This window comes from Moschus berezovskii, chromosome 24, assembly GCF_049115385.1.
Source record: "Moschus berezovskii isolate FMDL1 chromosome 24, NW_MosBer_1.0, whole genome shotgun sequence".
NCBI lineage: Eukaryota > Metazoa > Chordata > Mammalia > Artiodactyla > Moschidae > Moschus > Moschus berezovskii.
In genome coordinates, this window is record NC_142483.1 from 12,231,240 (window position 1) to 12,243,882 (window position 12,643).

Below are 12,643 nucleotides of genomic sequence, written 5' to 3' on the forward strand. Positions count from 1 at the left end.
TGCTACACCCCTCACTCCTCGGAGCTATTCTTTCTGCATCTCCATGGCCAGCAGCACCAACAATCACAATTCCCAGTCTTTTCGGGGGCTGGCAAGGCTGGACACTGACTAGCGAACTCTAGAAATGTGCATTACCAAAGCGCCCACAATAAAGGTTGACTTTGCTTCACCGTTCATAAATAGGAAATCCTTTCCACTCTTCACATGGACAAATTGAGACTGGGAGACAGATAGTGACTTGTCCAAGAATACAGAGAGAACCAGCAGCAGCCCTGATTTCCCGGCATCAAACTCCAACTGCCACATGTTAACCCTCCAACATGGAATTCAAAAGGCTACCGCTGGCTGATATAAGGAAGGGACAGACAGCTCACATTCCATGGCTTTAAAGAGCATCGAGAAGCAACGGTTCCAGTCTTCCTTTGTGTAAGAATGTGAAAGTCAAGCAAGTCAAAGCTTCGTTGGCTGTGGCAGTTTTACCTGCAGAGACTTGTCATCACTCACTACACTGTCCCAGTTTACAGATCCTCTGCACAGTGAGCGTGAGGGACAAAGGCCATTTTAATAACCCATTTCCTTGAACTAGCGTTTAAAAAACAAAATAAAAAAAGCAAAACACTGATGACCTAGACCCCCACACTAAGTTCATATTTTCATTACACAAATGAAACAGTAAAATGGGAGAGCAAAAAAATGAAGTTGAAAAAACAAAAGTTCAGGCCTGGGATGGAATACTGGACCTGTTGGTTCTTTCTGGGAGGAGCCCAGTTAGGCTGTCTTAGAAAAGAGAATTATTAAATGAAGTCAGCCAAACTCCAAACTTTGGGTTTTGAACTGAGTGGGTCAGACCACTACAAGCTCAGACTTGGTGTCTCAGGCAGACACTGGTGAGTCACATAACTTCTCTCGCTAAGTTCTCACTGAATTTCAGACTCCCCTTAGAATCTGGGAGAATTTCCCAGAAGTCGTCACTCTTCCTTCTCTTCAGTTTGGCTCCAGCATTTTTATCTCCAGACACATTTCTCGCTCTTGTTCACACTCTAAGTAACCAGCCATGCAGTACTGGCTTCATTTTGTCCTGGACCAGGCTTTATAGTCGTGTGAGCTTCATTTCAAACACTCCTCCAACTGAGCGATATATCTGGGTCTTATGGTTAGAAATACCAATGCTCTCCAAGGTTGTAGGTTCTTATAGAACTATGATTTCTCAAAGAATGCTCCATGAAATATTAGTTCTTCAGGATATTAGCAGATATTACACGAATACCTGATCAAGTTTCAGAAAATGCCAGGTGGAAAAAAAATAGGCTCTTAACGGCAGGTTTAAAGACTTTAATATGGCAATATGCACTGTAAGTTTCCAAGAGAGAAAGTGTTTGGAATGCTTCTCCAACTGCTTTTGCCACAAATCTTTTCTGGCTGAACATCTTGTAGGATTAGGATTCTATAGAAGATCCTTGGGGAAGCCTGTCAGATAATTTTAAAAATCAACTATATAAAAAAATGAAAAGAGTAGACTTTTTTTTTAAAAAAAGGAGTTTCTTTGGAAACTCCATAAAGTTTAATAAAGGAGGCAACCTTGATAATTAATTTATGCTCGTTGGAAAATAATGGGTTTGGACCCCGTCAAGAAGGATAACGGTGATCACTGTGGTCAATTGAGAGAGGGCTTTAAACTGTCAACATGAAGCATTGTATACAGTTCCAAATGAAAAAAATACAGCTCTGAGGGGAATCGTCCTGCCTAACCTAATGTTTACTACTCATTTCCTTATTAAAGTCATGCCTAAAATTAAAAAACAAAAAATCTCTATCAAGTATCTGTCCCTAATGGCTATGAACCACCAAATCCGTGAATGATAGCTCACAGCCCGAAATAATCTGATTATAGAGTAAAAGGAAAATGAAGGCAGTTGAGCTTTATCAAAGAGAACCCAAGTACCTTAAAAGTAGCTATGAATGCAGCACAGGCCAGGAAAGGCGTAGAAAACCAGGCGCTTCAGCCAAGACTCAGCCTGGAGTTTATATGGCTTGTCAAGAGCCATAATAGAAGATCACTGATTTTAAAAGCCCTGTCTCAGATGAAATTTTAACTAAAATTGTATCTAACATCCTTGTACAATCATTCCCCAGCTCAACACATGTGTGCTTACAGGACTTAATGAAATAAAAAAAATCATGCAATTTTTTTAACAGCTAAATATTTGAGAAATTTTTGAAAAAAAAAAAAACAAAAAACAACACACTAGGATCAGAGGCCAAGTCAGAGGCAGCACTTGCTCAGCTGGGACAAGGCTGACACTTAAACTGCTGGATGGGAGCCATTTGAGACAGCCCCCAACACAAAGTTCATGTGCAAGTGGTAAGAACAAGAGATTCAACCTAAGCTCGTGCACTGCTGAAAACACCCCCTCGCTTACAAAGCTTAGACAGTTGTGCCTACGCTCTATTTACCTTCATATTCTGCTTTCTTGGCTGTCTCAAGGTTTCTCCACTCTGTTCCCACCAGTCGGCTGAGCTCCCCAAAAGAATAGTCTGGGTGCTGGGCCTTAATCACAGCTCTCATCTCACTGCTGAACAGGATGTAGCCACTCATGTTGATCTTCCGTTTGGAGCCTTCCTTCTTTGCACTGCCTTTGGCAGATTTGGGTGTAGACTGTAAGATAGAAAGCTCTTATAATGCATCAGAACACTGCATCTCGTCAATTACTAAAGGTTTTTGTAAGCCAAAAATGTACAATTCAACAGCTACTCTTCTACAGACATCTTCAGTTTATAGTTGACTATTTTCTTACTCAAAACACAGCTATTTCTGGCCTCTGACCATATAAGAAAAATGGAAGTTCCACTGAATTCCATGACTGCAATCTATAATGGTGACCTCACAATCAAGGCTTGAGAAAATTCTAAATGAGAAGAAAATACCTATAGGGATCACCTTAACCAAAAGATGGGGTCCTAAAGAAAGAGACTTAAAAAGGTATGAGCAATAAAAGCTAGAGTAAGAGGATGATGCAATTCCTCATCATCCAACTCTCGCCTGGAAAATCCCATGGATGGAGGAGCCTGGTGGGCTGCAGTCCATGGGGTCGTTAAGAGTCGGGCATGACTGAGCGACTTCACTTTCACTTTTCACTTTCATGCATTGGAGAAGGAAATGGCAACCCACTCCAGTGTTCTTACCTGGAGAATCCCAGGGATGGGGGAGCCTAATGGGCTGCCGTCTATGGGGTCACACAGAGTCAGACACGACTGAAGCGACTTAGCAGCAGCAGCAGCAGCAGCAGCAATTCCTCATTTTTTTTTCAATACAAGACAAGGAGAGCTTTCTAACTAAACCTACCACTAAAGCCAGCTATCTATGAAACTTTTATATAAAGATACTACATTTTAAATTATTAGTGGTATCAAGAAAGGAAAAAATTTAAAAATCTGTTCCTTCTTGAAGAATTCTAGGTTGAAGCTCCCATAACAGAGGGGCTGGATGTCTCCTTTCTTTTTACTGCAAACCAGAGCTAGGAATAAGACAAGTAACAGGAACCCGCCATCTTCACCTGTGGGGGTGTGTAGGGCATGAGATCCAGCTCACTGGCCAGGGGAGTCTGAAGTTGAGGTAGAGAAGGAGGCTCAATGACCTCACTGTCCTCTTCTCCCATCTCTTCAATATCATCATCTCCACCTTCTAACTCAGCAAATTTAGCTTCTAGCAACTGGATCTTCTTTTCCAATAAAGGTGAGGGCTCCTTCTGAGGAACAATCGGTTTTCTAGAAGAAGGGACATAAAAACAAACAAATAAATAAATAAATAAAATGAAATCACCTGACGCTACTCCAGGATGGATTGGAAAGCACTGTTCTGCTTTAATACCTAGAACCAACTTTCTGTCCACTCTTAAGTCCACAAGGGAAATAATTAAAACATATATTTATAAAGTCACATCTACTTACAGATGCTTACTTTTTAAAAAAAATTATTTATTTGGCTACATCAGGTCTTAGTTGAGGCATGCGGGATCTTTAGTGCAGTGTGCGAGCTTAGTCACCGTGTGGCATGTGGGATCTTAGTTTCCTGACCAGGAATTGAACCTGCATCCCCTGCATTGAAAGGTGGATTCTTAAGCACTGGACCACCAGGGAAGTTCTCAGATGTGTGTTTTTAAGGGATTCTGCTGAATACCCAACAAAAGCACTGGATTCAAAGCTGAGATCTAGTTGCCTATAAATACTAAGAAGAACTTTCGTAGTTTAGAGAACTATACAATCTCTTAATAGACTGATTATGTACCAGAACCAAAGATTTCTGCCCCCGTATTACACTTATTGAAGTCTACACAAAGAGGACTGTTCAGGCAGTCACCACATCTCAGCAGATTATGAGGATTTTCCTTTAATATTTAATTAAATTAATTAATATATTCTATTTGAAATGTCTGTTGCTCCAGTTTAAGACCTAATGGAAAACAATAAAAACCCATCCTGGACTATGCCAATTTTTATATATAAGTTTTTCTGATATCAAAGAAGATGAAGTGCTCTTTCTTCCTTAGTTTTTTCAGCTTTACCTGAAGTAATAAATTTCATCATCTACCACTTTAGCAGAGAGTGAAAACCTCTTCAGTCCCTTAAATTTCTTCATCTGCTTGTCACTCTCATTGTAGCGGCTCTCACAAAGCAGAATGTCATTTTCTGGAATTTCAGTTGGCCTGCAGGAGAGGAAGTCCTTGAATGACAACACAGCACATTTTCCTGAAAGAGAAAAATTTTGGAGAGAAATTGAAGGAGTTACTGTGGTCATATATAACAATTATTTTAAACTTTTAAATTAATATATTCACAAGATTAAAATGAGAAGATTTAAAGGGTATAAGCAGATGTAGGCATAGGTTTGCAGATCAACAGACTAGAATTAAAAGTCTAGAAATAAATCCATATAACTGAGTTTTTACAGGTAACTGATTTTTGACAAGGGTGTCAAGATGATTCAATTGGGGAAAGAACAGACTCTTTAACAGGCACTGCTGGAACAACGGGATTATCACATGCAAACGAATGGAGCTAGAAGCCTACTATATGCCACAAACACAAATTAATTCAAAATGGATCAGAGACCTTAATGTAAGAGACACAACTATAAAACAGAAGAAAAACGTAGGTATAAACCTTTGTGACCCTCTATTAGGCAATGGTTTCATAAACGTGACATCAAAATCACAAGCAACTAAAGAAAATAAAGACAAATTAGACTTCATCAAAATGAAAAACTTCTGTGCTTCAAAGGACACGAAGTGAAAAGACAGCATATAGAATAGTGGGAAATATTTGCAAATTATATCTCTTGTGAGAGTCTAATATCCAGAATATATAAAGAACTCTGACAAATCAGCAATAATAAAATAACTCAAAATTTAACAGGCAAATGATCTGAATAGACATTTCTCCAAAGAAGATATACAAATACCCAATAAGTTCATGAAAAGATGCTCACATCATTAATCATTTGGAAAATACAAATAAAAACTGAAATACCACTTCACATTCATTGCGATGGCTATTATGAAGGGAAAAAAGCCAAATGAAACTTCCAAAAAATACCAAGTGTTGGTAAGGATGTGGAGAAGCTGGAACCACTATATGTCACTGCTGCTAATGTGAAATGGTGCAGGTGGATGTGGGAGTTGGGATAAAGAAAGAAAGCTGAGTGATGAACAATTGATGCTTTTGAACTGTGATGTTGGAGAAGACGCTGAAGAATTAATGCTTTTGAACTGTGGTGTTGGAGAAGAGTCTTGAGAGTCCCATGGACTGCAAGGAGATCCAACCAGTCCATCCTAAAGGAGATCAGTCCTGGGTGTTCATTGGAAGGACTGATGTTGAAGCTGAAACTCCAATACTTTGGTCACCTGATGCGAAGAGCTGACTCAATTGAAAAGACCCTGATTCTGGGAAAGACTGAAGGCAGGAGGAGAAGGGGACGACAGAGGATGAGATGGTTGGATGGCATCACCGACTCAATGGACATCAGTTTGGGTAAACTCCGGGGAGTTGGTGATGGACAGGGAGGCCTGGCATGCTGCAGTCCATGGGGTCACAAAGAGTCAGACACAAGTCAGCAACTGAACTGAACTGAAAGCTGATCCAGAAATTCTACTTCTAGGTAAATATACAAAAGAATTGAAAGGAGGGACTCAGATACACATATACCAATGTTCACAATAGCATTACTTACAACTGGCCAAAATATAGAAATTACCCAAATGTCCATCAACAGAGGAATGAATAAACAAAATGCTACATATATATACAATAAAATACTATTCAGCCTCAAAAGGGAATAAAATTTGGATACATGCTACACCAGGGATGAATTTTGAGAATTTTTTATTTATGCTAAGTAAAATAAGTCAGACTCAAAAAGGAAAAATTTTGCATGATTCTACTTACATAAGGTACCCAGAATAGGCAAAATTCATAGAGACTGATAGTAAAACAGTGCTTATCAACAGCTGGAAGAGATGGAAATGAGTAGTTATTGCTTAATGGGTACAGAGTTTCTATTTGGGATGATGAAAAGGTCTAGAAACGGATAGTACTGATGGTTGTACAGTACTGTCAGTGGGTGTGCTGCAGCCCACAGGGTCACAAAGAGTCGGACACGACTGAGCAAGTGAACAACAACAACTTATCTGGTTGCGTCGGGTCTTAGTTGCGGGACTTACACATGGTTAGTTGTGGGACTTACAGTGGTTAGCCTATCACTCATATTGTTTTACGCCTAAATTTTGGTGCAAAATAATATATTTTAAGGATCACTGCTGGTATTAATATATTTATTCAACTAGTTCCCTACTGGTGGATGTTCAGTTTCTTTTCCAAATTTTTGCTCTCACTGAAGCAAGACTAAGTTGATGTACTTTTAAGACATATATCAATTTGCACATGAATGAATACATCTGAGGAATAAACATCTAGAAGTACAAAAGCTGGGTCAAAGGGTACATATACTTTCATTTTTATAGGTATTATCAAACTTACCTTTCACAGTTCAGTTCAGTTCAGTCGCTCAGTCATGTCCGACTCTCCGCGACCCCATGAATCACAGCACGCCAGGCCTCCCTGACCATCACCAACTCCCGGAGTTCACTCAAACTCATGTCCATCGAGTCGGTGATGCCATCCAGCCATCTCACTCTCAGTCGTCCCCTTCTCCTCCCGCCCCCAACCTTTCCCAGCATCAGAGTCTTTTCCAGTGAGTCAACTCGCCGCATGAGGTGGCCAAAGTATTGCAGCTTCAGCTTTAGCATCAGTCCTTCCAATGAACACCCAGCATTGATCTCCCTTAGAATGGACTGGTTGGATCTCCTGGTGGTACAAGGGACTCTCAAGAGTCTTCGTGATGGTAATTCATAAACCCACCACAAAGTGGGCAAATTCCACTTCCCTATATTCTTGTCAACTAGTAAACATATGAATCTTTGACAATTTGATGCTTTATTTTTTAAGAAAGTAGCATCTGGGTAATTTTAACTTACATTTCCCTACTGGCTTAGGTTGTGCATATTTTAAGAACCACTGATAAACTTCTCTCTGCCCTCTATTAATCTTTGCCTATTTTCCTATTGGATGTTGATCTTTTTTTCTAATTATTTAATAGGAGTTCTTCATATATGAATGAAATTTGATCCTCTTCTATGATAGGAACTGCAAGTATTTTCCCAAAGTTGTCACCTGTCTTTGCGACTGAGTGACTGAACTGAACTGACTGAACTGAAAACATTTTAAACTTTTATATAGTTGAATTTATCAATCTTTCTTATATGGTTTCTGTGTTTTATGTTAAGGATTATAAAAATTTCTTCCCCATCACTTTCCTTTGGTATCTTTACTACTTCTACGTTCATTTAAGCCTATACTTTATCTGGGAATTTATTTTGAAGCTGATGTGATGTGAGAGATGGATACAATTTTACTTTTTCCAAACTGCTACCCAACTTCCAAGTAGCAGGGAAGTAGCTATAGTGCTTTTGTTGAAAACACAGCTGCCACCAGTTGGGGCTGGCAAAGGATATCAGTTGGGGCAAACAGTAGACATGTTGAAAAGCTTGGGAGAAAAAACTGGGAAGTGAGATGTTTTGAGGAATAAGAGTCTGGAGAAGCTTCCACATATTCCTGGAAATCTAGAAAGCCAAGAACATGCTGCGGGCAAGGTGCATGTTCAGCAAAGACCTGAAAAGGCCCCAGGTTCTTACCTTCAGCTGACTGTCAAGGCCTGCACAAGCAGGCAGTAAATACAAAGGCAGAATTGTGAACTTTTTGGGCTGAGTGCTGAATGTGTGCTCCAGCAAAGATGAACTATGCAGTTTCAAAGGCTGGGAATTTGGGGTGGGTTTTGTTTTTTTTTTGATCCAAGCACTTAAAAAATTCTCTGTTAAATCACTAGCTGACCACTAACCTGGCAGAACAGAGACTTCAGTGACAACACACAAATACAGTCTTTAAAGTGGCTTAGAAAAGTCACTAAACAAGCAATAACAACTCACAATAAGCAGTGACAACAAAACATAAGGAGGGGGGTAGAATCTGATTTCCAGAGTTATATTATATTGGTAATATTCAAAATATCCAGTTTTCAACAAAAACTAAGAGGCATGCCTGAGACAAGTAAGTAGGGCCCATTCACAGGATTAAAAAAAAAAAATGAACAGAAACTGTCCCTGAGGAAGTTTAGACACTGAACTTACTACACAAAGAATTTAAATCAACTGTCTTAAATACACCGGAAGAGCTAAAGGAAATGATGGACAAGGAACTAAAAGAAACCAGAATGATGTCTCACCAAATAGAGAATCAATAAAGAGACAGAAGTTGTAAACATGAAATAGAAATTCTGAAGCTGAAAAGTACAATAACTAAAATGAAAATTTTATTAGAAGGGTTCAACAAACACACAGAATAAACAATAAACTTGAAGACAGGAAAATTAACATGAAAAGTCTGAGAAAGAAAGAAAAAAAAGAATACAGAAACATGAAGAGCATCTCAGAGATCCAAGGCACACCATTAACCATGACCCACACAGGCAAAATAGGAGTCCTGGATGGCAAAGAAAAAGAAAAGGGCAGGAAAAAATATCTGAAGACACAGTGACCCAAAAACTTCCCAAATGTGATGAAAGACACGAAAGAAAAAACTGCCAATGGAGAATTCTATATCCATCAAAAACATCCTTCAAAAATGGAAGACTTAGGACATTTCCAGATAAACAAAAGGTGAGAAGAGATTGTTGTGAGCAGACCTATCCTACAAGAAATGCTAAAGGGAGTCCTGTAGGCTGAAATGAAAAGGCATTAGATAATAACTTGTAGTCATACAAAGAAATAAAAAACATCAGTAAAGGTAACTACACAGGTAAATATAAAAGGCAATATATTTTTGGTTTGTAAATTCTTTTTTTCAACCTATATGATTTTAAAGACAAATGCATAAAGCAATAATTATAAATCTATGATAACGGGTCACACCAAGTACAAAAAGGTAATTTCTGACAACACAAAGGAAAGGGATGGAGCTATAGAGGAACAGAGTTTTTTGTATAGTGTACAAAATCAGATTTTCAAAAGTTTAAGATGTAATCCCCAGGGTCATCACTAGGAAAATAACCAAAAAACAATCAATGATATAGTTGTCCTAACCAAAGAACACCTCAGTCTCCCCTTTAGGCTCCCTCTGTCTCCTCACTAGAAGTAAAGCTCCAGAGCACAAGTTAAAAGGAAGACCTTCTCTGCTGCAAAACTCAAGAAGGATTTAATAACTTCACTAGCCTTTGCTGTCTCTCCCCAGAATGGAAGAGAAAATGTACTGAATTATTGGCCATTCAGACATGATTACCATATTCAATTCTGAAAAAAATTCAAAGCACCAAAGAACAATATGCTGCTAAGTCACTTCAGTCGTGTCCGACTCTGTGTGACCCCATAAACGGAAGCCCACCAGGCTCCCCCGTCCCTGGGATTCTCCAGGCAAGAACACTGGAATGGGTTGCCATTTCCTTCTCCAATGTGTGAAAGTGAAAAGTGAAAGTGAAGTCGCTCAGTCGTATCCGACCCTTAGCGACCCCACGGACTGCAGCCTACCAGGCTCCTCCATCCATGGGATTTTCTAGGCAATAGTACTGGAGTGGCTTGCCATTGCCTTCTCTGAAAGAACAATATAGATAAACATTAAAGCAACCAAAGCCTAAGTGTAAAGTACTTTTTAGGAACTTCCCTAGTGGTCCAGTGGTTAGGACTCTGTGCTTCCACTGCAGGGGACCCAGATTCAATCCTTGGTCAGTGAACACATGCTGCAACTAAATATCCTGTATGCCACAACAAAGATAGCAGATCCTGCGTACCAGAACTAAGACCCAGGGCAGCCAAATATATAAATAAAATATTTTTTAATTTGCAAGTTTCCTTTTGATCATAAGCATGGTGGCTTCTTCAACTTTACAACCATAGGTAATCAATATAAAGTTGTGACTAGTAACCTTTTGGAAAACCACTCAAAAAGATGTAGATAGCAGCTAGTGTAAAAAGTTATCGAGTTAATTTGGGGCCAGAAGAAAACCAAGAGCTGAAAACGGTGACAGTATATGAACCATGTAATTAGATCTCAGAAGCAGAATGGCACTTTGCACATTCAGGAGGATGACTCAACAGAAGCCAAAGCAAGAGAACTTCATGTTTCTGGAACTGGAACAGTAACACTACTAGGGTTAATCCAACAGAGACAGTATGTCTTTTAATTGCTCTACTTGCTTCCTACCTTATTCTTACAACACTTCCCCATACTGCAGCCACAGTGATTCCTCTAATACACATGATGGCTCACATGCCTCTTTGTTCAGACTCCTCATAAGACCTCTTATCTGTTAAAGCTCAATCCCTGCACATGACCTACCATGACTGACAGCCCAGTCACCTGAGAGGGCTCATTCCCCACCAGACCCCCTGCACAGCTGCAGTCACTCTAACCAAAGACCACCTCAGTCTCCCCTTTAGGCTCCCTTTGTCTCCTTACTAGAAGTAAGGAGCTTTCTTACTGTGACTCAAACACACCCAGATACTCTGCCTCAAGGTCTTCGCAGCTGATGTTTGCACTGCCTAAAAGAAGTAAAATCTCAGCAGCTATTTGAATAGCTTTTACAGTTAGTTTTCTTTTATAGCTTTTATTGAATAGTTTTCTTCCTCACTTCCTTCAGGGCTCCACTCTCATGTCACCTACCAGAGAGGCTTTTGCTGACCATATAACCTAAACCAGAACCTCCCTGCAACATTACTCTCTATCCTCGTACTCTGCTTTATTCTCATTCATTGCCTGATGTTCTATATATTTAATTTTAATTTACTAACTGACTCCCCAGCCTCTGCTCCACACAGTTAGAGGCTGAGATTTTGATTATTTTGTTGCTATATACCTAGCACCTGGAACAGTGCCCAGGACAGAAGAAGTGTGTAATGACTCAACTGTGGAATGAGTGTGATTAAATGAAAAGTATGAATACATACCTAGAATACACGTCATGGGGCAGGTTTCTTCCAGATTACTCAAAAACACTTCTTTCTTGTAGAACATTTTTGTCGGCTCATGTTCCGTCTCTTCTGGGTGAATGAAGATGGGGCCATAAAAATATGCAGCTCCATCTCGGACCCATACCTTTTCAATTCTTGGGAGGAAAAAATGCAGAAATTCCATTAAATTAGAATTCTGATGGATTTCATTCCTGAAGGCTTACTCTAACAAACATTCTCCTAACCAAAAACTTAATGGTATGCTATATTTAGAGGAGTTTCACTGACTGTTTTGATAATAAGACAATTTTCTTGATTCTTTTTTTCCCCCTTTAAACATATGAGAAGATATTTAGGGAAAAAAAGAAGTGAACATCTGTCTACTCATCTCAGGGGGGAAATTTTTTTTTTTAACATAATACCAAGGAATACAACTTAATAGTTTAAGCTGACTCCCAGGTTTTCTTCCTGAGATACAAAGCATCTATCAGTTGGACTGTGAGCTGAATAAACACACATATCATCAATATTTGGGGTCAGATCACATCAGTGCAGACATTCCTTTAAGGCCATGGTTCATGACCTTCTTGTAGGTCAAGATCTAATACCCCTTTACCTCATGAGAATCTAATGAAAGCCACTGACCATCTCCCTAGGAAAAAATAAAAACACCTGACTGCTCTGTGCAGGATACTGTACTATTTCTCAGAACTACACCGTAAGGTTGATATTATTACTGTTCCCAAAGTCTCAAGGTTCCAGACGTGAAGCCGCATTCTCATCTCAGTTAATACACACTTTCAGTGCTTCAGATCAAAATGCAGGGGTCACTCTTGACTCCTCTCTCTCTCCTGGACACTTTGCTGCTATTGCTGTTTAGTTGCTCAGTCGTGTCCAACTCTTTGCGACCTTATGGACTGTAGCCCACCAGGCTCCTCTGTCCATGGGATTTCCCAGGCAGGAATACTGGAGTAGGTTGCCATTTCCTTCTCCAGAGGATTTCCCAACCCAGCAATCAAACCCACGTCTCCTGCATTGGCAGGCAGATTCTTTACCATTGAGCCACCAGGGACTACATTCTCTTAACTCAACCT

The 12,643-nt window shown here is 39.6% G+C and overlaps 1 protein-coding gene across 41 annotated transcripts in view; it reads right to left on the bottom strand.

Moving 5' to 3' along the window:
• The window catches only part of PBRM1 (polybromo 1), a 110,328-nt gene that overhangs the window by 12,605 nt on the left and 85,080 nt on the right, over window positions 1-12,643 (bottom strand). For 40 of the 41 annotated variants that reach the window (XM_055414004.2, XM_088831844.1, XM_055413999.2 and 37 more), the window contains 4 exons: window positions 11,547-11,704; window positions 4,563-4,746; window positions 3,555-3,765; window positions 2,455-2,656 (listed from right to left, as the gene is read on the bottom strand). In XM_055414004.2, the coding sequence (XP_055269979.1) occupies window positions 2,455-2,656; window positions 3,555-3,765; window positions 4,563-4,746; window positions 11,547-11,704 (755 nt within the window). Of the gene's footprint in view, window positions 1-2,446; window positions 2,657-3,554; window positions 3,766-4,562; window positions 4,747-11,546; window positions 11,705-12,643 lie in introns of those variants that run through there. The other variant, XM_088831858.1, reaches the window with a different exon arrangement.